Consider the following 27199-nt stretch of genomic DNA (forward strand, 5'->3'; position numbering starts at 1 on the left):
TTCCTCTATGAAAGGCGTAAAGTGCAAAATTAATTTTTTAGAATCTAACTTAGCTCCTGTGATTAGTGCGTTCAAACATATTTATAATCTTCCCAGTCATCGTTTTCTTTATAAGCTAAATTTATTAGGTACTTTTGACTGCTTCTGAGTATGTGCTGTAAGTTGTGACGTCATATCATATAAGTAATGTCAATGTCACCAGCAGTATTTTCATTTATTAGAAAATTCCCAATATTTTGGGAATAATTAATGTTATAAGAGCAACTTATTGGTGCGGTGCGTGCTATGACATACATATGACTATTATGTAACTGTACCTAGTTTTGATTTCGGATTCTATGAATTTTATTTGGTACTAGAAATTTGATTAGGCATAAAGTTACATTTTATTACGATTCATTAGATATTGACAAATCTGAGTAGGTGTTCCGCTACTATTTGTATATTTATTATATCAGCAGTGTAACATTAAAGACCTATGGCAGCACCATAACATTAAAGACCTTGTCAATAGCAAATAAAACTAGAATTACTAGAATATAGTCTCCTTTTATAGCCATAAGAAAATCTATTGTCATGAAACATGCCTTCTATAAATAAAAAAAAAACATAGCCTAATTTTTGTGCGGAAAAGAGAAATAAAATATGGCAACTCCGACCACAAGTTGAAAAATGAAAATAAAATGAAGTTTCGATTTCACGATCACGATTCACAAAATATGTGGAAACTATAACTCGAATATCAAATTTGTTTGGAAACCATTTAAGATTATGCCATGTTTTAAAGCGCATGAAATGGAAATTACACACGTTTATCTCATTATGAAATTAGTGAAATGATTTAGAAGAAAATTGCCTTCACGTATTTTGGATACGCTCTCTTACAATATCCCATGCTAAACATTAGATAAACATGGATAATTCAGCTATAAACACCTTGGAGGCGGCAGCTCAAATGTTAATGGTAAATTATTTAGATATGTTTTAGTTATTATTTTATTAAATTCAATGCTAAAATAAACATGGTTTATGAATATCATAAATATTGCTTGCAGGCACCACCAAATCTAGTGAGTTCAGAGCAAAGGCATCAAGCTGAGAGTGTATTTCTCGAATTCAGAAGTACAAAAAACCCATATCAGCTGTGCAGGGAAATTTTAGAAAAGTCCACCTCTGGTTATGTGCTTTTTGAAGCTGCAGGTTTGATTAAAACTGCACTCATTCGCGAATGGAATTTACTGTCTGCGAATGATATTACTTCACTGCGGGAATATTTACTGAGCTATTTGTTGAGAAAAGAAGCACCTCCATTCTTAAAAGAGAAATTACTACAGGTATTAAATTCTTTAATAAATAAACTAAAATGGCCTTTATTGTAGAAAACTGGACATAAAATGTCTCTTGTTTGATTTTTGGCAAAGGTCTCTTCCAACTGATGCCATTGGAATCTGTACATTGTGACTAGTCCATTGAGCTCGTAATCTTTGTTTGATGTCATCCTCCCATCCTCTTACTCCAAACTTTAACAGTAAATGTGTAAAGAATTTTATAACTATATTTATATAATTTTATATATATCTTCAGATTTTTTACTGCTGCAACATCATCACATGTATTCTCTCTCTCATTATCTTCTTATCTTTTAAGAGAGAGATCTAGAGGTTAAACCAACCATGTTTCCCTCCAAGTTAAGCTTACAACCTCCTCAGCTAATGAATATAATCAGGAGATAAGAGATTATGACTAGTATTAACTTAAATATTATCTTTGGTGGAGCTATAAAATTCAATTTAAATGCAATTATTCAATTCAATTCTTAGTTTTATGGACAATTTACTACAGCAAAATACTTATTATAAAAAGTAAATAGTACAATGAACAATTGCACTTACTCTATACATGAGATGATGTCTCAGCAATTTTTCGCTGTTTAGAAGATCAGTTTTGTGTGTAGTATAAAGATTGAAGAAATTATTGAACTGTACAGATTTTATTGCTTTTCGTATTAATACTCAATAACATTAAATCTCTCTTATGGATTTCTGCAAAGTAACGTGTGCTTCTATCTAGGTTAATGGTTATGTTATCGTCTTTGTTCACATTTTTGTATTGTTGTAAAAAAAGCCATAATTTATATAATTTCTTGTAGACAATTGCAGTTATTATAAAACGAGGAAGTATAAATGATGGTGGCAGAGAGAGAAAAGCCTTACTTGAAGAATTAGAGAAAATCATTTTAAGCTCTCCGATTAGCCAACAAAAATTAGCATGCTCGCTCATATTAGCAATAATGCAAGAATATGCTATCACCGTAAAATCGGCTGATGTAGGCTTAATATGGGAAGTACACTTCCGCCTAAAAAAGTCATTTGAGGCTTTAGATTTGAAGAGAATATTCCGTTTTACTGTTGGCGTTTTAGAACAGATTATTCGCTCAGGTCATCACCCAGAAGGCGAGCAGGCATTATTAACAAAACAGTTGTTAACTATTGTTGAAACAGTTTTATGTTGGAGTCATGTATCACCTTTGCTTTCAAAAAGGTTGATAGGAGCATTCGAAGCTATATACGAAAGTGATACAGCCCCTGCGCTAAGATTAAGCCTTAACTGGAGAGATACTATTATGCAACCGGAACTAATAGCATTATTTTTCGAAATACACATGTATGTACGTACAACACCTGAATTGGCAAACCCATCTCTGACTTGTTTAGTTCAATTAGCTAGTTTAAGTGGCGTCGTAGTATCAGCGAGTAACTTAAAACAACAGTATTTAGAGAATTACGTAAATAGTTTCATGAGAATGCTGGCATTCATACAACCAATAGAAAGAGAAATGTTGGGTATATCGGATATTTACAGAAGATTGGTACAGTTTTTTACGCCTGTCATGATAGCTGCTATGCCTCCAGCGTTTCTACAGAATCTAACAAACTATACTTGCCACTGCATAAGAGGATCTATTATCGAAGAAGGTGTAAGTATTTTTTAAAAATATTTTTTAACATTAAGCAGTTGTATGTGAACTATTTCTTTAATTGTTTGCTCTTATTAGGATTGAGCACTAGAATTTTTAAAACATCTAGGTGGTTTCCACCTGTCAAATAACCAAACCCAACTTATTTTCCCTATGCATCAAGATTTTTCTGTTAAGCTGTGCATAGGTAACAAATGTTATATTTTTAAAACCCTTGAAGATTTCTCAGTTGCCATTCCATGATATAGGCCTAAATTCCATGATAAGGCCTTTTATTGTCAGTTTTACTTTCTACCTTTTGCTTTATGTTCTCAAAGGCTGACGGCCGAGTGGCGCAGTGGGCAGCGACCCTGCTTTCTGAGTCCAAGGTCGTGGGTTCGATTCCCACAACTGGAAAATGTTTGTGTGATGAACATGAATGTTTTTCAGTGTCTGGGTGTTTATCTATATATTATAAGTATTTATGTGTATTATATGTATTCATAAAAAAATATTCATCAGCTATCTCAGTACCCATAACACAAGCTACGCTTACTTTGGGGCTAGATGGCGACGTGTGTATTGTCGTAGTATATTTATTTATTTATTATTTATAAAGCCGTTTTACCAATACCAATATGCACTTGGTCAACATGGTGGACTTAGATAAGCCCTTCTCATTCTGAGAGGAATCCAAGCCCTGTGGTGGACCAGTAATAGTTAGGCATCATCATCGTCATATCAAACCATTGCCGGCCCACTACAGGGCACGCGTCTCCTCCCACAATGAGAAGGGTTCAGGCCGCATTCCACCACGCTGATTGGTGGACTTTACACACCTTTGAGAACATTATGGACTCAGTCATGCAGGTGTTTTCCTTCACCGTTGAAGCAAGTGATATATTTAATTACTTAAAACGCACATAAGTAATAAGTTGGAGTCGTGTGTGGGAGGATTCGAACTCGGCCCCTCGAAAGTGAAGCTTTAGTCCTACTCACCGGGCTATCACCTTAATTTTTTTTTAATAGTTGCTAATGATGAGTTATTTTTAGACCAGGGTGCATTTTGATGAACCCTTGTGGTTTTAGTTATAACTTAACGATTGTTGTTACAGCTATCTTCTCACTGACTTGTACATTATTTTTAATGTAATCAAAGATGTTATCTGTACCTACCTACCTACCTGAATAAAGATATTTTTGACTGTGACTTACTTACTTTGAATGCTACATGTTGGAGTTTGTTTTTAGGTTAACGAAGACACTGTATGGAGGGAGTCACTGAACAAGTTTCTACACACCTGGTGTGCAATAGTACATGATGCTGATGGTTTCTCCAATGAGAGACTCATGAATCCCTGCATTGAGATCTTCATGACATACTTGCAATGCCGGCTCGCGCCACCTGATGGCACAAGGTAAGAGCTTCCGGAACTGTAAAAAATCCGCGCGATTTTATTCACGCGATTTGTATTGTACACATTTTTTGCCCTTTTTTAATTCCACATGTAGAGAGAAGAAGAGGAAGAAACACTTTATTGCACGTATAACATACAGGAAAAGTAACAGTAAGGAGTATACAGTACACAATGACATAGACATGCAAAGGCGGCCTTATTGCTGCAAGCAATCTCTTACAGGCAACCTTTGTAGATAGGACTTACAGCAAGAGAATGGGATAGTGCCAAGAGTGTTGATAGATATACATAAATACCAAAATGTAAAGATACAAATACATATATAATTTAAATAAATATAAAATATACATAATGTATCAGTAGAAAATATACATAATTTATATAAATATATAACAAACATAATATATATATAAGTAGATTTTAACACACAGTTTAAAGAAAAAAAAGGATATAGAAGAGTTTCGACTTCGATTACAATTTCACCTGCTGGTAAGTGGTTCTAAGATGGTAACAGGCTAACCTGTTAGTTTGGGTCATCGTATCAACCTATTACCGGCCCAATACTTCAATGATAAGGGGTTAAGGCCGTAGTCCACCACACTGGACAATGCAGTGCACTTGCACTTGCACTTTGCACTTTTTTTCGCCCAGGCGGAGCTCGCACGCCTGGGCGAAAAAAAGTGAGTTGTTTGACCGATTTTTGAGTGTGATGAATATTAAATTTTTCCGTGTCTGGGTGTTCATTTGTATGTTATAGGTATTTAGGTATTCTAGTGGTCGCCTGCAAAAAAAAAAATCGGCCTTAATTAACTTAAATGAGAAGTTTGAACATTATTAAGTAAATGTATTGTCAAATACTTGTTTAAATCAACCCATAACCGGCCCACAATAGGGCACTGGTCTCCTCCCACAATAACAACGGGTTAAAAGGGGGTGATGCCAATGACTATACTTATTTCTTTTTTAAGATTTTGTCATGACTACGCTGTTGCTTTTCAAATAAATTATTATAATCCAAGAAATGAAGACTGTATATGCAGGTGTTTCAAATACATGGTAGTGTGTGTACTGTTTTGTTTTAATTGATTTAATGTACTTATGTCTTATGTATAATTAAAAATCCACTCTTCTATATAAACTATAAGTGTGGGATATATCCTCCGACAGCGCAATTTTCGTAAAAAGACGTACAAAGGTTTTGCTGTATTACTTTATAGATGATTGATAAATATTAATTTTTCAATTTTTCTTCTGGAACTCTTTAGGAAATCGGAATAAAAGGTAGCCTATGTTCTTTTCCATGACAAAGGCTACTTACAGTGGCGTACACAGATGATATAAAATAGAGAAAATCTCCAGTGTAGAAGTTATAAAAACTAGGGTAGGCTTTTTATAACTCTTACAATGCCTATCCTTATGTTTTTTATAACCCGTAGGTACTGGAGATTTTTTTAAATTTTATATCATCTGCCCGCTTAGAGCACACCCTGTATGTAAGCCACTGGCTACATGAATGCCAGATTCTATCCAAATCCGTTCAGCCGTTTTTTCGTGATTGAGTAACTAACAAACATAAAAACATCCAATCTTTCGCATCTATAATATTAGCACCGCCCCTGTGTCCGAAGTGTGTGGCGCACACAGGCGCTAAGACCATAGGCGAAAATTTTTTTTTTACACTTACACAACAACATTTACTTTGTATTGGAGTATCTATACGTAGATCGGTACAATAGGCGCAAGGTATGCTTTGTAAATAAATTATAAAACATAATATAAAAAAGACATTCATGAAGATTCATGACAAAAAGAGACGCTTCATAGGTTTCGAACACAGGCGCTGTAGGGATTCGGCGCGGCCCTGCTTGTAGGGGGGCGTCCATAAATTACGTGAGGTGTTTTTTTTTTAATTTACTGTGGTGGTGGATTGGGTAATTTTTTTTTTTTTAACGGGACAAAAATGCCTGATATTTGCCGAGACCTAACGTAAGATTAGATGTGATTTGACTCGACCCCCTCCCCCTTTAAACATCATGCGTCTTGACTTTTTTTCAACAAACAATTCTTCGACAGAGGGACAGAAAGCAGCGATGGTTGTGCCGATGACATCAAAGATGACGTTGAGGATGATGAGCGGCAGTTGCACAGTAACGTTTTGCTGACAATTGGGGCGATAGCTCGCAAAGCACCCGCGCACTGCTGTCATGTGCTGTTCAACTTGCTTACTGACAGGAGCAAAAGGTGAAAATCTATTCGATTTTTTTTTTAATATATATATACAATCTCCTTCGTGCCTTCTTCATCTACAAACAAGACATTGGCGAAGTACCTTGTGCCCAGTTGGCACAGACAAAAGCCATAAACAAGAATTGAATTGAATATATATATATATATAGGGCAATGAACATCTTGGCTTACTCATCCGCTATTATGAATTCGTTTGAAAGGTGAATTAGTCGGGAGTGTTCTTAGCTATGTTTGATCCAAGATGGCCGTTACCAGAAAATGCCAGATTAATTTTTAAACCATCTCACTGTCTCTACGACGTGTTCCTCATTGCTGAGGGTCGTGATTCCTTCCACTTACAACCTTTTGGACGATTTTGTGCCATTTGACTCGCCTTTGAGCAACGTTTAAAGCAGTATGCACTTTGGTGTCGAGAGCAGAGCGGATTTGATCCGACCAACGAATCGGGCTACGTCCTCGAGGTCTTTTTCCTTCCACTTTGCCAGTGACCACTATCTTTTCAAGATTGTCTACATCTCTTCTGGCAATGTGACCGAAGTACTCGAGAATCCTCTTAAGACAGGTGGTTGATAGCCTTCTTGTAATTTTAAATGCCTTGTAATGAAAGGGCTTGACTAGTAGAATAATGTTCACTATATTTAAAGTCTGGGGGGGGGTTTAATTTTAAAATTATGTTTTAGGCTCGAAAGTCAACTGCAGCTTATGCATATGGGAAAGCTGGAAGTAGTTAGAGGCGGTGAACAACTGGTCACTCTGTTCGAAGACCTTCACTGGATTTTGATGATAACAGGTAAATGTTCTTTTATATTATAAACAAGCGGTATCACGCGACTTCGTCCGCGTATAATTCAACCGCAATAGATAGGCTGTCGCGGACTTTTTTTAAGAACTTTTAAAATGGAACAACTTTGTACATGCAATATACGTGATTTTATCGACACTTTAACCATTTATGCAGCGGAAACTCTCAAAAGGAGACAAAAAACCCCGATATTGAGAACTATTGGTCGTAGTGTGATGATATTAAAACATACACATTTGTAACGCACTTTGAGCTTTTGTATCTATTAATTCTAAAATATTCGTATATATAGAATAATATTCTCGATGATAGTGAACTATTGTGTTCTTTTTGAGAAATAAATGTCTTTAAGCCGATATATAGCGGTATATTCCTTGATAAATGCACTTAAATAATTTTTCAAATCGGACCTGAAGTTCCCGAGATCATCGCGTTCAAGTAAACAAACAAACAAACTCTTCAGCATTATATATAAGTATAAGATTATATGTAACGCGTAGTTTTATGTTTTGTAAAATCTTCTTGTCAGATTCAATCTCTTATATAGATCTGTGGAGATTGTGCTATGAGGATACAAACTGATATCCAAATAAGCTGTTCGAATTTGGAACACTAATAAATTAATCACTGACGCAGCAAGCAAGCTTACCTAATATCATCATCATCATCATTCATCATCATTATCATCCAACATCATCATCATCCATCATCATATCAACCCATTACCGACACAAGTGTTTAGACCGTAGTCCACCACGCTGGCCCAGTGCAGCTTGGTGGACGCCATACGCCTTTAAGAAGATTATGGAGAACTGTCAGGCATGCAGGCTTCCTTAATTTTTGAAGCAGTGGCGTAAACAGGGTTTTTGACCAGGGTATGCATAAAGAAAGAAGGTGCCATAAAATGGAAAAATCCTTCGCATTTATGAGTCAAACAAAAATTTTTGGGTATACAGTTCTTTTGTGGTCTGGGTGTTTATCTGTATATTATAAGTATTTATGTGTATTATATTCATAAAGCTATAATCAGCATCAGCTATAATATCTTAGTTATCTACGCTTACTTTGGGGTCTAGATGGCGATGTGTGTATTGTTGTAGTATATTTATTTATTTAAATTTCAGGTCATTTCCTAGCAGTGGATTGTACGGAGGGCGAAACAGTCATGATTCCGAGTGAGATAGTGCAATACAGTATGTCTCAAAATGCTAATATCGACGCGTCGCTCCGATACCTCGTTGGAGAGAGCACTTCCACAGAAAACGTCGATCCTGTTTTGAAGTATGTTGAATAGGCTACCAACAACCTCTTTTTTTTTTTTTTCTTTTTTTTCACATAATTTAGCCCTGACTCTAAGTCAAAGTCAAAAATATCTTTATTCAAGTAGGCTAATAGGTGGCACTTTTGATGCGTACATTACATGAGAATTACACGTTAGTGAGATGATGGCGATACATATTCGTCAACTTAAAACTAAAGCTACGAGGGTTCCAAACGCGTCCTGGTCTAAGAAGAAGCCCACAACAAACTTAGCCAGTTGTTTTTATTTGCTATCACCATCTCACATTGTCATTTAAAATTATTAGAAGAGCAACCTGGTTAGAACAATAATTCACACCCAAGCTTTTTTTATCGATTACGTAGTCCTTTATACTATAATAGGACTTTTCTATAAGCTTACGTTTAATACAAACTTTGATCTTTCTTCTTTCTTAAGAGACATCTCCAAGATGTCAATGGGTAGTTTATTATAGAATTGTAGTTTATTGTTTGGACTGCAATCTCACCTGGTGGTAAGTGATGATGCAGTGTTAGATAATAGCGGGCTGACCAGTTAGGGAGTATGGTAGTCTGTCTAATTGGTTTCTACGCGATATCGCACCGAAACACTAAATCGCTTGGCGGCCCATCTTTGTCGGCTAACCAGCTACGGCCGAAGCCTTCCATCAGACCAGACCATCGAAAATTCAGAAATTATAAAGTTCCGGATTGCGGCCGGAGATCAAACCCGGGACCTCCCTATAAAACACCAACCACTGGGATGTCGAAAATATAGGAGTATACCTACTCCACGTGCCTTATGTTAAGACGTGGGTCAAATGGCATCTGAATACAAAACATTACAAAGGAAGCTGGTATCGCCTTTTATCTTTTCAATTCAAACATGTAAATTGTAAATCTAGAAGCCCATTGTTAGTCAAGGCCAGCGTGAGGTAAAACTCATGAAATATTAATTTTCAAAATGCGCGTTACCTATTAATATGAATGGTTACAGCAGATTCTGCGATAACTTTTGTACGAATAAATACACAAAAGGTGTTTTGAAACACGTTTAAAGAGATTAGATCGAACTGAATTTTAACTATCTATACAAAACGCTGAACGGAAGTTAAGAATTTGTAAAGCCTATTGTTATAAATGATATTGACTTATCGCTGTAGACTTGTTATCAGTGATCGGAAAAGGTTTTTGTGTTTAAGCAATATGTGATTTTCCTTAACTTTGTTTATACGGCGTGGAAAGGTGGAGAATATCTTCGGAGGCCTAAACATATCCTTCACGATCAGATTACTGACAATTCTCCTTACCAGAACGCACAATCAACCTCTGTACAGCGTCTTCGCTGGCGAAGACGAGATCCCCGACTTCTGACGTCATTCGGACGTGGGCTCGCACCACGTTTTCGGAAGCGTGCGGACGTAATCACCGTCCGTAACCCTTTCACTCCAATCGTCGCCTGAGCCGAGGTTCGGCTTCACATAAGGTCTCTTCGCTTCTTCGAGCCCTAGGGTTCAAACTCTTCCTTGCAGAGCCCCATTCTGAGACACGCCAACAAGCCTGCGTTACGCTGTCATAATAATTAGGGTTCAATATTGGATAGAAGCAGGCGTCTGTTAAATAAATGTTTGACTTAACAACTATTCATTGTAAAGTCAACATCTCCTTAGGATGCTCCGGTTTCGGAGCGAAACTTGCGTAGAGGGTACATTGCCGAAGATCTGTTTGGTGTGGAGTATAAGGATTGAAGAAATTATAAATTACAGTATATAAATTCTTTTCGGACTATAGCAAATTAAGCTTAATTTTTATAATATATAATTAGGGTTAATCAGGTACACACAATCCGAAAAAAAAAGAATATCTTCAACATTAAACATCAATAGACCAAAACATTCCCCTGCTGGACTAAAGGCTACTCCAAACGGGAGGGTTTGCGCATAATCACCAAGCTGCGATTTGCGGTTTGTTAAATATTAATATGCCGTAGATCTGCGTCATATTCCCTTAGTCGCCTCGTACGAAACCCGCGGAAAGAGGAGGGGTGGTGACAACTGTGCTCTGATCTAATTTTATCAACCATTTTATTTATAAGGCACGGCTCTCATCTCAAAACGAGGGAGTCCACCACGCAGACCAAGTGCGGAATGGTAGACTCCACACGTCTTTGAGAAAGTTATGGAGAACTCTCAGGCATGCGGGTTTCGTTTTCGTCGTTTACGGGGAAACTTAGAAGTGCGTGCCAAAGATCGCCCTCCCGAAATGAAAGCCAAAGCCTAACCCAATAAACTATCAACGTTGTACATGTATAGTGAAAGAATATAAATTTATTTCATACCTATCAACATCATCACAAACGTTTGATGCCCACAGCTGGACAAAGGTATTTCGTAGGGAGTTCCAAAATCCAAGGTTCTGGGCCGCTTGTTTCCAGCGGGTTCCAGCGACTCGCTTTATGTCGTCTGTCCACCGCGTTGGGGGCCGACCAACGCTGCGTTTACCGATGCGGTATTGCTTTCGCGTGCATACAGGGTAAACAAAGAGAATGCACTAAGCGGGCAGATGATATAAAATGAAAAAAAATCACCAGAAGGAGTTATAGAAAACTTTTGCATTGTACGAGCTAAAAAAAGCCTTACCTTAAGTTTTATTTTGATTCGTACTGGAGATTTTTTCCGTTTTATATCATTAATGGATACCCTAAATGCACGCTACTGCGGGGTCGCCATTATAGCAATCTTGTGTCCATTGGTTGTCCGAGCTATGTGCCCCGCCCATTGCCAGTTCAGTTTCGCTACTCGCTGAGCTATGTCTGCAACTGTTCTACGAATCTCCTCATTTCTGATGTGATCAAGTATCTACTTGATATATTTATAAAAATTGAGTTAGGCTGCCATTGCCAGACGGATGATCAGTCCGGGCCATTCCACCCTACTCCCCATGTTTGAGACACAGGTTTACTAATGTCCCGGCAGCATCCCCCCTGAAACCTTCCAGTCTCTTTTAAGCATAGCTTACGTATCAACGATTAAAAAACCCGACATAATTTTTAAAATTTAAATATAGTTTAATTCCCATTTGAACAGGTTGGTGGGTGAAATCCTCCGTATAAGTACATGGGAGTGCGCTGCGTTAGAAGCTGGCTTGGCCACGGTGTTCAGTCCAGAGCTATCCGCCACTTTGTCCTGGCTGCTCAAGATATGGGCCAACTCTTACTTAGTACCGCAGCCGTCGCAGTATTCAGAGGTATGTTTTTTTTATAAGTTTGTGGAGTCCGTGTGTATGTCGGGGTGTCTGTCTGTACCATCGTAGCTCCTGAACAGATGCAACGATTTTGATTTTGTTCTTTTTTTTCTTTGAAACGTGAAATAGTCAGGAGGAGAGTCGGGAGTATTCTTAGCTATTTTTTATGAAAATGGGTCCAAGATGGCCGCCTCCACTAAAGGGCAGATTACATATTCCTTGCTCTCTCAATCTCCTTCAATATTGATATGAAATGAAAGAACTAGTAGAATACTATACACTATGATATGTGATATGTGTCAAGATTTGTGTCTTCGAAATTTCGGAAGTTTGTTTTTTTTAAATATGTTCTATGTTATATACGGTTTTTTATGTTCGAAAGAGGTTTATTCTGTAATGAGAGATTCGGAGGCAGGCTAAGGAGATCTAAAAAAAATCACAGCAAATCGCAGATGCATTGTTTACACAAGATCACATAGCAACATCTCGCCTAGATACATTCAAAGGTGTTCATCGTCATCATCACATCAATTACCGGCCCACTACAGAGCACGGATCTCCCCCAAAAAGGGGTAAGGCCGTATTCCACCATGCTGGCACCACTGGCCAAGTGCGGATTGACTCCACGCACCTTTGAGAACATAATGTAGAACTCTCAGGCATGCAGGTTACTTCACGATGTTTTCCTTCACCGTTGAAGCAAGTGATATTTTAATTACTTAAGACGCACTTAACTTGGAATAGTTAGAGGTGAAGTCGAGCTCGTACCAAATGCGCTATCAACGCTAAAGACGCAGATGGATTGATTACATATATCGGGGTACACCCACATTTTATATCAAAGTTAATAGTCGCAGTATATTTTTCCGCGACAGGAAGCTAGTTATACCACATAATAAAAAAAATTATACTTAGTAGTTTACGTAAACATTTGTTACAGAAGTGGGTTCTCTTTTTTTTGAAAAAGTTTTAATCTTGTCTTGACAGCCGAATGGTGAGGTGGATAGCGACCCTGCTTTCTGAGTCCAAGGTCGTGGGTTCGATTCCCACAATTGGAAAATGATTGTGTGATGAACATGAATGTTTTTCAGTGTCTGGGTGTTTATCTGTATATAATAATATTTATATGTATACTAGCGGACCCCAGTGCCATCTGTCGGGCTGATTTGTGAATCCAAACCATCCAGGGTGCCATTTATAATATTAGTAGGGATCTCTATCATTTATTGTTTTGTTTTATTTTTTGATTGTTTAGTTTCTTGTTTTATGTACTACTAGTGCTTTGTACACAGGTGTTAGAAGTGGCGTTCGGGCGCGGTTCACGCGGTGTGTCGTGGGTGGTCGGATTGGTGGCCAGACGCGCGGCCGCCACCCTGCGACACCTGGCGACGCAACCAGCGGCCGCCAAGCACGCGCTCATGTTACTGGCCACCCTAGCGCATTCGCATCACAAGTGAGATTCCACCAGGGAAACCAGTCTGTTATTTTGATCGATCCAATGACAAAGGCGTATTAAGGAACGGCCCCAAGAAACAAAATTCAAATTCAAATTATTATTTTTTTATTAATGTAGGCCTATCACAGGCGTTTATACATATATGTTTACATAATTGTAAGGGGATTACGTTACTTCGTTCGCCAACTTAAACCTGACGCTACGAGGGTTCCAAACGCGCCCTGGTCTAAGAAGAGCCCACAACAAACTTAGCCGGGTAATTTTTTTTTTGTTATCACCATTCCACAGTAAATTGACATTAAGCTTTGAAGCTAGAGCAATTCGCACCCAAGCTTTTTTATCGTCTAAGTAATCCTTAACATTATAATAGCTTATTTATAATAGGTTTTTCTGTAAGCTTACGTTTTATATAAAATTTGAACTTATTGACATCTCAAAGATTTCATTCGGTAATTTGTTATAAAATAAAACTGTTATGTGTATTTGATATGCTTGGAAATTTGAACATTTTGATAATCGATATTAATCGAAATTCTTGTACTGCCCGAATACATAAAAGCAGCGGTGGTTTAGCGGCCAAATAAATTACATAGTAAACTCATATTTGTAATTTAAAAATCGAACCTTCTTTGCAAATATTACAACCAAGGAGGTTACTTATCGAAGGTTTTATTTGAATTTCGAAGTGGCTTGCAAATAGAAAACTGTATATTGAAAAAAAAATAAACAATTAACACTATAACGCGGAAAAAATGATTATTGTTGTCTGTCATTCAAATTTAGAAAAGTAATAACTGTATTTGACAAAATTATTTCAAGTGAAGACATGTTTGAGTAAAGTTATAGGACTTTACTCAAGCCTTGGGCCATCACTAGGCGTTGATTACGTATCACTTGTAAAAGTGGGCCGAGGCACACTTCACGCTCGTCCCACGGCCGCTGCAGAAATGTACTATTAATTTTAGAAATTGTTTACAGAGAGAGTCCACTGGCGAGCTGCGAAGAGTTTTTGGCTTTGGTCGCGTGGGAGGCGTCTGGAAGCAACTTACCAGGCGAACTTAGGAGAGAGTTGCACCGTGCTTTTGCTATTGCTGCTACTTTCGCTGAAGGTACATTCGTAAGCTTCAACTTTAGTAAAATTCAACCCCAGACGCAAAAACGACGGGGTGTGTGTGTGTCTGTCTGTGGCATCGTAGCTCCCGAACCGATGAACCGATTTTGGTTTTTTTTTTGTTTGATAAGTAAATTATTAATGTGTGTTCTTAGCTATGTTTAATGAAAATCGGGCTCGACTAGTATAATACTATAATCTACCGGATTCAATTGTAATGATACACAAACAAAATTTCACCCAAATCGGTCCAGCCTTTTAAGAGGTTTACAAACACACGTACGCGAACATAAGTAAAAAACATACATATATGCAAACCGTACAGTACATTTTTACATCTTGTTTTGATCGCCCCTGGCGTAGTTTTAGGGGCATTCAAATAACGGACCATCCTATACTGCATCATCACTTAAATCCAGGTGAGATTGCAGTATAACTTTCACTTGTAATGGAATTAAAAAAAAGGTATTTAAAATGAAGTGTATACTGAGTATTGCCAATTGGCTTTAAAAAACGATGACTCTAAAGTCTGTAAACTATTATTTCAGTTTTCATGTAAATGAAATGACGTTGTATATCTTGGAATTCCGCAAAGTAACGCTTCCATCCAATATCCAAAATCAATGTTTTTCAGGAGACGTAAGAAACCGTCTACTTGGCAGTACGGTGGCCTTGCAAGGGAAGTTACTGAACATAATCAACATGGGGTCAGACACTGAACCAGTTCGCACCTTGCTCGCAGATACCCTGGATTGCTTTATTGGCGTCACTGAAGGTGTACTTGAGGTATGTTAGTTATACTATCGACACAGAAAAGATAAACTTATAGAGTAAGATTCCAGGGTCACCGGAACGTATTTTCTGACGAAGGAAATGTGGACGATTGAGTAGTGTTAATATGTACTAAGAATGCATGCCTACCTGCTAGCTTGCTTAGACTGACAATTTTCAGGTATCATGTAATCAAGGTACATAAAAACATTACTTACCCCACGTAAAATCTCCGAGCTGAATTTTACATATATTTCAGGCAATATCCTTAGAAATAAGTCGCTAATACTCCCAGACACTACACATAAGACTTATGTAGTTTTATTTCCAATTATTATTAACAATAACTCTATTATTCTTTTTTTTTTAAAGATAAAGTGTTCAAACTCATATTATATATTTTAACTTTTTAAGTAAGGAGCGAAATTATAAATAACACTGTACAGTTACTCCTGCTTTTCCCTAGAAATTGAAGCTTCATTTTCATTGTAATATACAATATAATCTATGTATTTGTAGGTGGGAACAATGGACGAGCAGTTCATAATGCTGATGGGTGCGTTGGAAAAGATACCGGCGATCGTATTCCGGTACCACAACTATCCTGGCGTGGTGTTGCCAGCACTGAATCTACTTGCGAAAAGTGCTAAGAGAATGCTGCATTCCGTTCAAGCGCACAATGTTAACAAGTGAGTTTTATAACATAATTATTTTGAGGTGAGAGGACACTGGTGGTAGATTCACTACCAACAGACAGACTTGACGTTTCAAAAGTGCTTATAGTGTTAGGCTACTGGAAAAGAAAAAAGTTTGGAACTGGAAATCGATCCTGCTATAACGAAGATGATCCGAAACAAGAAACGTTTTTATTTGTTGTTATAGCAATTGAAAATTGCAACTCAAAGTGTCGTAATTTTCAAACTTTATAACTTAACATTAATGGTGATAACAAAACACCCGGCTATCTTTGTTGTTCGCTCTTCTTAGACCGGAGCGCGTTTGGAACCCTAGTATCCTCAGGTTAAGTTGGCGAATGTAGTTATCACCGCTGCCTCACAGTAATGGAAACATATATGTATGATCGCTTTATAAGTGTCTGTTTGTGAATACTTCAAATAAATTTTTCTTGGTATTTTGACACTATTTTTTAACAGTTGTAAAAAAATACATTTTTAAATGTGACAGCACCAATACTGTAATATAATGAAAAGGTGACTATTTTTAAATGTTACAAAGTGCAAAAGTGGGAGTGTATTAGGATCTGGCGTCACCATACGGCAATCATTAATAGTAATAACATATAAAAAAACCCTGATATATAGCCAAACGTCAAAGTATTTTTAAAATGACAAGACCTATTTTGAATATGTAAAAAGTTTTTTTTTTCCAAAAAAAACTGGAAAAATTATATAAATAAATAAATTTATTATCTATATTTATAAAACAAAGTCGTATTAGTTACACCATTTATAACTTGAGAACGGATGGACCGATTTTCATTATTTTTGATTGGTTTGATACCTGTTAGTCCGGAATAGGATATTAAGCATTAAAATTCCATATTTTTTTTTAAATGTAAAATCAAAACAATTATCTAGCTGTTCATTAGTAACAAAACATAACTGACAGCGCACGTCATGTTGTCCATATCTAATCGTAAAACTGTTTATGTGACCTATGGAGCGGTACATTAATCCGGAGTAAGATGAGTTATACCTATTGTACTTTCTAAAGACATTGAGCTGTACAATATATTAAGACTAAACGAAATTCGCGGGGATAGCTAGTTATAAATAAATAAACTTCCGGTGATCCTAGGAGTCGTAGATCTTTGGCCAAAGAATTAGTTTGGCCATCCAAAGAGGCAATGCTGCATCTTAGAAACTGTGCCTCGCTGCCGTGGTATCGAAGACGTTTCAGATTTTATTTAGTTTTATATCGTTTATTTTAGGTTATATTCATAAATAAATAAATAAGTAGTGTGTATAAAAAAAAAACTTTTTACAGATTCAAAATAAGCCCTGTCATTTTAAAAATACTGTGACGTTTGGCTATATATCAGGGCTTTTTTTATGTTATTACTATTTAAACATTTTTTTCCTTTCAGATTCCTCGATATTTGTAATATGACATTCGAAGTCTATATGAAATGGAATTCTGGTAAAATTTCTACCATTCCACAAGATGCTGAGGAGGAAGCTTACGAGGTATAATTATATTACTGTCTCTTTCATCTCAATTCATTAAATTCAATCTTACATTTGTTTAATCATCTTGTAACATTTTATCAGTTGTAAGGGGACTTATTAAATTCCATTTATAAACTCCTATACTTACTTTATGTTCAGTTATAATAATGATTATGATTAAAAAAATATATATTATATTCGTACGTTATAATATAACAGAACTTATACTAACAGTAGGTAAAACAACAAAGACGTTACATACAGAGAGAGTATAATTCTTTAGGTTTCATCGAGTACTATTTTTTATTTCTACGGGCATATGGTTCTACGGAGCGGTGATAGCGTGAAACGGTCATAGCGCAGTGGTTAGGAGCTCCACTTCACTTTCGAGGGGCCGAGTTCGAATCCCAGCACGCTCCTGTAACTTTTCTAAGTTGTGTGCGTTTTAAGTAATTAAAAATATTACATGCTTCGACGGTGAAGGAAAATATCGTGAGGAGACCTTACATGCCTGTAAGTTCTACATAATGTATGTGGAGTCCATCAATCCACACTGCGTCAGAGTGGTGGATTACGCCCCTTCTCATTGTGTTAGGAGACCCGTGCCCTGTAGTGGGCCAGTAATGGGTCGATATGATGATGGTTCTATGACGTTTAGTCGCTGGTACGAATAGATTTAACTTTTACTTTAATTTTTCCCCTAGTCGTAGATTAAATTTTGTACGCAACCAATTAGTCATTTTAAGACTCGTACTGTCCTGTTTTGTACCTTTACGTCATTAACTGGGCACTTCCATTACGTAACAGTTGCATAAATAACTATTATCAGTCTTATCACTAAACTGATCACTTAACTGAGTATACCCTCCTGCGATTATCGATCTTTACCTCATTTACTAGTTATTTTAATTACGTAACAGTTGCATAAATAACGATTATCAGTGTTATCAATAAACTGATCACTTAACTGAGTATACCCTCCTGCGATAATCGATCTTTACCTCATTTACTAGTTATTTTAATTACGTAACAGTTGCATAAATAACTATTATCAGTGTTATCACTAAACTGATCACTTAACTGTGTATAAACTCCTGTGATAGTGACTCGACCTTTACCACATTTACAACTCACTTTAATTACGTAACAGTTGCATAAATACTACTACTAATTTAATGCAATGTTATTGATTTTTAACACATGCTAGAAAGTAGTATGATTCCTTAGTTGTTGTTTTAGGACATCTGCGCACTAATGGAAGTCATAAGTAGCGTGTCCCGCTGCGGTGCGGGTTGCGGGGCGGAGGGTGCGTGGGGCGGGGCCTGTGAGCGCGGCCTTAGGCTGCTACTGCCGCTAATAACCCCGCCCCTACTAGCGCTGCCGACCCTGGCTTTGCGCGCGTACCGCATGCTGAGAGACTTGGACCATGCGGATCAGGTAATTATAATAACAATGCATCAAGAATGTGCGTACAGCTAAATAAGGTTAAAAGAACTATTGTCTAACTATTGTCCGCTACGGTATCATTAAATTTTTCTCGTTAAGAAAAATGCAAAAGGACATTGCTCATGGACAGGCCGTGTCGTATATATATTTAATCCAAAAAAATGTCTGATTTCTTTATCTTAATTTGTTTTTTATAAACGTTTCTTTTACCCTACCATTAAAAACCTCAATAAATAATTGATTAATTGATTGAATTATTTTGCACATCCGCCGACCTACTAAATGTTGCCAGACATCGGCGCTGTGTAACAATCAATTATATATTAAAAGTCGATTCAATAATGACGATACTTTTTGACTAATAAAAATACTACGTACTTTGTTGAATTCTAGAAACGAGTTTAGAAACTTAGAAAGAATAATATATTTTATTGTAGTTATACTATGTTCTTGTATTGTGTTATGTTGTTATTGTAGCTATATTATGTTGTATTTTGTTTTGTTTATATAATTTTTCCTTAAAAAAATAATGCAGTAATGAATACTAATCACGATATTATTTCATAATAAAAACGACTTCAATAATCGATTGTCAAAATAGTTATATCTAGCATAAACTGTTGTCCGGTTGCAGTTATGTTTTTTTTGTGTGAGATCATAGATAATAATAAGATATAACCTCAATGCAAGCAACTTAAACAAAAAGATTTTTCTTAAACCTGGGTGAATAAATCAAAATAGTTTGCAGAATTTTGAAAGATAATTGTTTTTCTACGTAATAAAATTAAAACCACCGTGACATAACATAATGTCATCAGGGGCCCAAAGCTCCTAAGAAAATGGGCAATGTCCTTTCGTCAGTTATTTATTAAAATTAACCTCGAAAAGTGCACGGAGTATCCCTTTATCGTAAAAAGCGTTAGATGTAAGTTTTACAATTTGTTCTGTCGAGAAAATTTACTAAATCGTGAATAGCTGCATTCATAGATATAATAAAGATGCTTTGTCTACTTTTGGATGATAGTTTTGGCATTTGCATGCCCTAATGTTTCATATTCTTTTTCGGTTAAGTATAATAAAATAATAATTATAATTTAATGACTCGCATTACAAACAATCAAGATCAGTTTTGCAATAAAATAAATCGAACATTAAATCAACACAACTATCTCAAAATATTATTGTTTTATGAAAATATTTTTATTTTTTATTATTTCTATCACGCAATCATTTGTTATAAAATAATATTGGATACATAAGAAACTACTTCATCTGACCATACACCATTCCAGGTTCATTAAAGATTATACAATAACCTTATCCATACTGTGAGCTGTCTAAATGATCATCCTAAATTAGATAAAGCATAGCAAATTACCTCAGTTGCTATGTTTGTTTACATTATCAAGAGTGGTTTCTTAACAATAACAAATTATTTTCAGCTAACCAATCTTCCGATAGCGGATTTCAACATGGTTATCACAGCGTTGCGTGTAGGCTTAACTGCCGTTTCGTGTGACGTTTCGACATTATGCTGCGACACTATCGTGGGTCTCGCGAACAAAGTGCGAACTCTAGGTGACGACAATCCCTACGCGATATCACTTCTGTCCCTGGCAGAATTGTTGCTAATGCTAATAATAAAGATGGAGATACCGCCGGATTCCATTCCTGCGGCTGGAGCGGCGATATACGCCCTGACTTGCGTTAAACCAGCTCTACTTGAAGGTTTAGCTAGACAATTAATCGAAGCTTTTGCGGTTAACGACCCAGCTAATGTACCAAGGCTGGAAGAGGCCTTCGGAGTTCTCACAAACGGTGTACTATTCGACGGTCTAAGAACCCACAAGCTCCGTTTCCAGGACAACTTTGATAAGTTCCTGGCGAGCGTTCACGGTTTTCTTATCGTAAAATAATTCATTAACGACTTGGCTTTGTGAAATGTTTCGCGATCGATGCTTCTTCGTCGGTTAGAAAGAAAACCGTTGTATAAAATCCACGGAATACGAGTGTAATGCTTCGGCAATATTTATCGTAAAATATGGGGATAATTGTATCCAACCAATGGGTTGTAGACCTTAATTCACTAATTATAAGGTTAGAAATAACGCTATTTTGCGAATGACTAATTCATGCACGTAAATTGGAACATGACAATGCGCGCATTTTTTTAGTTGGCTCTCAAGTGAGTGTTTGCACTTCAAATAAGTTAAAAGATTCAGAGCGAACTAAGCCACAGGCTCAAATTTAAATTTATGCGTAAGAAAACATGTTTACTGGAGTTTGCGTTTTCTGTCAATATGTATGACGAAACAATGCTTTTGAAGGTATTCATATTCCTATTCCGATTCATATTCCGATATCATGTTGACAAGTTAATCTCCAGAGCCATTTTACAATGAATACGTTACATCTTTCAAAAATATAATATTGTAAGAGCGAGCGAGAACTTTATCAACTAGTCATGGAGCCATGGAGGTTAAATTCTCAGTTGTGGAAAAAGACTGTCCCCACGATTTAATTTAATGAATTTGTGTATTTATATAATATCTGGATGAGTACATGAATGATTTCCAGGAAAATGGGTAGTACACATCCGGACGGACCGTCGCTTGGCAACGCATAAAACTATGACAGTTTTCTAAAAAGCTATATTTGGTTTATTTATTCAATAAATGCAAGTAGCAAAAACGCGTATCGATTTTGAATGATACACCAAAAGACGATTCGGTTCGTTTGGGTAGGAGGAAGGAATACATGAAATATTCGACCAAATATAACAATATATATCACTACCCAAAAACGATACGCTAAAAGAGGTTCCAGCATTACGTACATCAATTGACCTATCTTCTAACCGAGCGACGGTTATTTTCGCGTAAACATCGAAATCGATGTAAGTTTTCTGTGTTCTGCACATAGATCTTTAGTAGAGATTCTCAAACTTTAGGAAGTATTTTGTGTACATAAGCTCCCAGGAATACATGAAATATTCGACCAAATATAACAATATATATCACTACCCAAATACGATACGCTAAAAGAGGTTCCAGCATTACGTACATCAATTGACCTATCTTTTAACCGAGCGACGGTTATTTTCGCGTAAACATCGAAATCGATGTAAGTTTTCTGTGTTCTGCACATAGATCTTTAGTAGAGATTCTCAAACTTTAGGAAGTATTTTGTGTAGATAAGCTCCCTGAAACTGGTTTCATGTCTTATCAGCCATGATCTACATTGGTGTACAAATGTTCGTTTGCTGAGTGAAGCGGAACATGAGAATTGAACAAAATCTTTCTCATATTCATGTTCAACTCGTCTTTTTCCTTGAAGATCATTAGGCATTGAATTAATTAATTGTCTTCCAGAGCTTCTGCCATACCGACTACATCTTCGGCTAACTAAATGATTCTTACTTGCCTTTGATATTGATGTCAAATCCAGAAGCTTTAGCTACCAACGCAGTTGTAAAACATCTTCAAGGTCGCTGCACTTAAATTATTCTCGTAGTATGGGCTTGTATATAGATATTGAACTGAAATATATGATGACGTTTTTGATGCTAACATTTGAATGGTTTTCAACGCCTGTCATGATGAAACTCAATATTCGCTCAGTGCCTATTGGATCTGTATAATTAAAGAATAAGAATTTTCCAATACTTATAACAGATGCGTTGCGATGCGTCGTAAACCGTCTTAAATGTGTGCGAGCTTTAAGAGTGACCGATATGTCCTTCCAGAGGGCTGTGTTATAGTATTAAATATTTAAATTGAATCGAATAAATGTTTGACTTATATTCTACGTATAAAACAGTCCAAATCAAATGTATGATGCGTGCCAAATAAGAATAGGATCATACTTTCTAACATGTTAAATTCTAAGTGTAGTACTAAGTACGTGTCCTTTGTAAATTGATGTGGTATCATGAGTATATCAGTGTGCGTTACGATGTAATTCAACTGTGCAAAATCATAAATGAACCTGCGCAGTTTGAGCTTTAGTCGTAATTTTTTTTGTGTGCGTTTCTTAGTTATAACTGAAATTAACAAGATAACGTCCTATTCTTATTTGACAGCTTTGTATTTGTCTCGCAGCTTGTTTGTAAGAGGCCTAATGAAACAGGGTGCATGTGGCTTCAAAATGAAAAAAGGTATCCTTATGATATTCAAAGTTTTTTAAGTTTACTCTATAAAAGCCTACAGTTTGAAGGAATTTAATAAGACGTAATACAGATTTCGTTAACGATAGCTGATACGATATCATAGCCCAAATTTTGAGTCCGTAACCTAATTCGACTGGATAGTTGGATTGGATTGGACGGAATGGTTAGTATAACTGAACATATACATGGTCGAGCTTAGTGAAACATCATTCCAGAAAGGGTTTGATATTACTATAGACTCGATTTTATTTATTAGTAAAATTGAAGTGGTATTATCACTTGAAGGATCTTAATCATATAATTACACTCTCGGCTTCCTAATCGCTTACAGCTCGCGCGCTCGCTTGTGGTGTTAAATTCAATTTACCACACTTATTTCATAATGTACCATTAAACAGCTAAACAGCTTCTGGATATAAATGTTTTTTTTCCTATGTAATTCGTCTTATTAAATAACTTGCGTCATATAAAAACCGAAACGCGTGTATGAGATTCACAACGAAATGAAACGCCAAAAGAGTAAAGGCTTTGACTTTGAAAAGACAGATGAATGTGAAATAACATAGTAGTCAGTGTTTTGAAAGGTGCTCTCTGAAGAGTTACGAAAGTTACCTTACGAACACATTACCTTTCGCTGTGTACGGACACGCGGACACGTTTTCCGGTTTCTGGCCCTGATTAATATAATAATATTAATATAAAATTAAGTTAACTACATAGTGTGAACAAGTCCACGATAACTACTGCCGATAAGCTGTATTACAGTTTAACAGACTGCGTTTGAGTGTAAATTATGTACAAACCAGAAAACAAATAAGAATGAAATAGAGAAAAACACTGCATTACAATTCGACGTTACGCCACGTTTATTGGCCAAGACCCCTGTTTATATTGCGGTTGTGAATGTTAAATGGATTTATCGCTGTGGTATTAAATATTTCTAGTAGGTAATTAAGTTATGATGATATCTTTATCATCATAACTTAATTACCTACTTTTAGAATTAGTTATAGTACACTTTTTTTGTACTTAATTATAGGAAAATTGTGATTTCTTCTTATGCTAGTTAAATTACATTGTTAAATATATTTTTTATGGAGAAACGTATACCACAAACTATGCTTCGTTAGTAGGCAAAACTTGTAAACTGAACTAAATTACAAATTAAAACTTCTGACTTTTTAAAGGGGACGGAAAAGTTTAAGTCTTTAAATTTAGTTTAGTTAACAGTTTTGTATCAACGTATTGACCCCAATTCTAGCTGACATAGACTAGGAACTAGAAAGGAAAATTATTATACTTCTTGGCGTTTATTAGTCTCAACTTGGCATCGAATAACTTGCCAATATGTTGTCCTTCTCTTCCCTAAGAGAAAAGAAAGAGACAGATGAATCCTTTCGTTTGCTTTTGCTGGAATTGGAATCATAATATTATAGGTATGAATCTTCGATCACTTTTATACTTGATATTGTAAGCCTTCAAAAAGTGTCCGAGAAAAATTTGTAGTTATATCATAAGATGAAGTAAATATGATTTAAACGCTCAACAGATAAACATCAGCAAAAAACAAAAACCTGACTTTTTTCATTTTGTAAAGGACTATTAATTATGGTAAAGGTAATTAATTTCACACCCCACAACAAACAATCTATATCATATCAAGTAAATTATTGATCGAAGGTGCTAATTGTAATACCGCTTTTTGCTTGTTACATATATCATGATTCATGAAAGATGGAGTGAAAAGTTTAGTTTTTTCTGTACTTACTTCCCCTATTTCTGGCTGCGGAATATGGGAATTATAAGACCTATAATAATAGCGAAACTCATTAGCTAGTTTTATGACTTTCAATTGAAATAAGGTTTAAAAATAATTTAAAACTTGAATTATTTTGAACCGTTGGTGAATTGTAAATAATTTCACTCCAACTGGAATATTAAAACGCGAGTAACAAGAGTGTACTGTTAAATTATAATAATTATTTTAACGTTTTGACTTTAATAAATATCACTTAGGTTTTCTAAGATTATCTACATCAATAATACGTAAAACTGTAATAATACTATGTTGTTTAGTTATTATCATAATATTAATTATTATATTATAGAAAATCCTAGATAAATAAACTATCTTTTAGTTAATTTTGAACAAGTCTAAATGTATGTGTTTTTGTGAAAGTGTAAACAGTGATATGTTATTAGTAGTAATCGGAATAGGCAGCGTATTTTTGTGAATTTCATGACTTTTATTTTAATGCCTTTAAATCCAACTGAACTTGAATAGTTACAATTGTAAGCTTAAAATATATGACTTGCATTAATGTCCTAAAAAAAGGTTTACTTGAGACAAGAAACAATTGAAGCTATCTTGTATATGCAATGTTTGTTTGGATGGCTCTTTGTAATCATAAATTGTTAAAAGTGATTGTAACTTTTATGTTCAAGAGAAAATAATTTTCAGGGTTTAATATAAAGTACCAGAAAGCTCTCACTCTTTTAGTTCCTATCATTAAAACTAAAAACTTTTGTTCTACGACTTTTCGAAATTCAGTAATAATTTATTTCATACCAAAAAAAACGTGTGTGTACAAATGTACACGCGTTAGAAGTTATACTTCTTTGACGTAACAAGATAAAAATCTTTTCAAAAATTGTATCTTTCGCCTTATTCTTAGTTTGAAGAAAAAACGACACTAACAATAGAAAAAGGAATTGTTTGAATTATTAAAAGTCAACTGTCAAACCTTTTTTTAGAAAAACTAAAATGTTATATATACGTTAACTTCATGGTGTCGGTTTTCAGTAACGGTGTGCGCGCGCAATATAAAAATTTACACCCACCATTTTTCCCTAACGCGCCAAAAGAAGTTTAACTTCAAAAAAAACAGTTGTATCTGTTAAGAAACAACTGTTTTTGTGAAACCAAATACATGTGATTCGACAACGTCGATGTTACATTACAAGTAGAGTATCTATGTGAAATATTGAATATTTCACAATCTTATAGAGTTAAAAAAAGTCGTTAGTTTTAATATAAACAACTACAGGCCGAAAGCTTTCCGTTTTTTTTTTATTTAACCCTAACACCAAAATTTTTGCCCTACAAGCCAAATCCTTTTTAATAAAATAATAAAATGTTTGTTTTACCCAAAAATGCATAACCTATTTCGATCACACGTCTACAGCTATGTTCATTGTGTAAAGTAAACAATATGTCATGTTAGGTTGCCGTAAGAGTAACAACATTTACCTCTGCTGGACACAGATCTCTTATAAAAATTGTGCCACATAAACAATGTACGGTCATGCGCCGCTGTTTTTCCAGCATCACATTGCGTCTCGTTTTATGTCTGCTCACCTAGAGAGAATGGGAGGTACCGATTTAATGTTTTTAATGACGCAGGTTATATAATGGCTTTTCTGGTTCTTGGACGAATTCTCTCATTACTAATTGATGACATCGAGATATTCCAGCTTTTGATGGAGAGCAATGAATAGGTCCAAGCGTTTGCCTGAAAACGCCTATTCACTCTTAGATTTAAGGTCAAGTAAGACAAGGCAGGAAACACAAATGACGGAAGCACAGAACTAAGAACATACAGAAACCGTGTACACGAATTATATTGAAGCATCAAAAACCACTCCACTAGTAGTGGAAGTGTAGTGTTTCTCGAACAGTCACTTCATACCATTTATCAGTTGACAGTAATTATTTTACCTCTAATGTTCTAAACGTTTACCATAAAAAGGGAAAATGGGAAAGGCATTCCCCGGGTATGTAGTGAGACGTGCGCAGGGCGTTTCCACTGTTTTTGGCCACAATTTACTGCATGTAATAATGGTTGAATGAGGGTTCTGTATGTTGTTAATTCTGTGGACAGAATGGTGTTCCACAAGCAGTTCGTGGCAGAAATAATGAAAAACGGTGGCTGGTCTGTGGGAGAATGGCAAATTCCATTGTGGCATTATAGATTAAAACAACATTACACTGTTTGTAAAAAAACAAAATCCGAGAAAAAATACTTAATTAACAAATTTATAACTAAATTTATATTCATACTTTAGTTTGTAAAAAAAGTAGAGACAATTTTTTTTTTTGGTTACGACAGTCAAA

The 27199-nt window shown here is 35.8% G+C and overlaps 1 protein-coding gene across 1 annotated transcript; it reads left to right on the forward strand.

Annotated features, from left to right (window-relative positions):
• Window positions 1–586: 586 nt before the first annotated feature.
• LOC120629760 (exportin-4-like) lies at window positions 587–25647 on the forward strand. Its single transcript, XM_039898786.1, has 15 exons — window positions 587–964; window positions 1056–1334; window positions 2150–2977; window positions 4208–4374; window positions 6448–6615; window positions 7302–7411; window positions 8548–8704; window positions 11788–11947; window positions 13237–13397; window positions 14379–14509; window positions 15146–15297; window positions 15802–15971; window positions 17390–17489; window positions 18711–18908; window positions 20360–25647. Exons 1-15 carry the CDS (start codon window positions 914–916, stop codon window positions 20831–20833), a joined length of 3306 nt encoding a protein of 1101 aa, XP_039754720.1. The 5' UTR covers window positions 587–913; the 3' UTR covers window positions 20834–25647.
• Window positions 25648–27199: the final 1552 nt, after the last annotated feature.

This window comes from Pararge aegeria, chromosome 15 (assembly GCF_905163445.1).
Source record: "Pararge aegeria chromosome 15, ilParAegt1.1, whole genome shotgun sequence".
Lineage (NCBI taxonomy): Eukaryota > Metazoa > Arthropoda > Insecta > Lepidoptera > Nymphalidae > Pararge > Pararge aegeria.

What these genes read in the sequence shown, in the direction of transcription:
- LOC120629760 (XM_039898786.1), top strand. Translation starts at nt 914, where the DNA reads ATGGATAATTCAGCTATAAACACCTTGGAGGCGGCAGCTCAAATGTTA. An exon ending in TAAAAGAGAAATTACTACAG is followed by an intron (nt 1,335 to 2,149) that starts GTATTAAATTCT and finishes AATTTCTTGTAG; the next exon opens with ACAATTGCAGTTATTATAAA. An exon ending in TCACTGAAGGTGTACTTGAG is followed by an intron (nt 15,298 to 15,801) that starts GTATGTTAGTTA and finishes ATGTATTTGTAG; the next exon opens with GTGGGAACAATGGACGAGCA.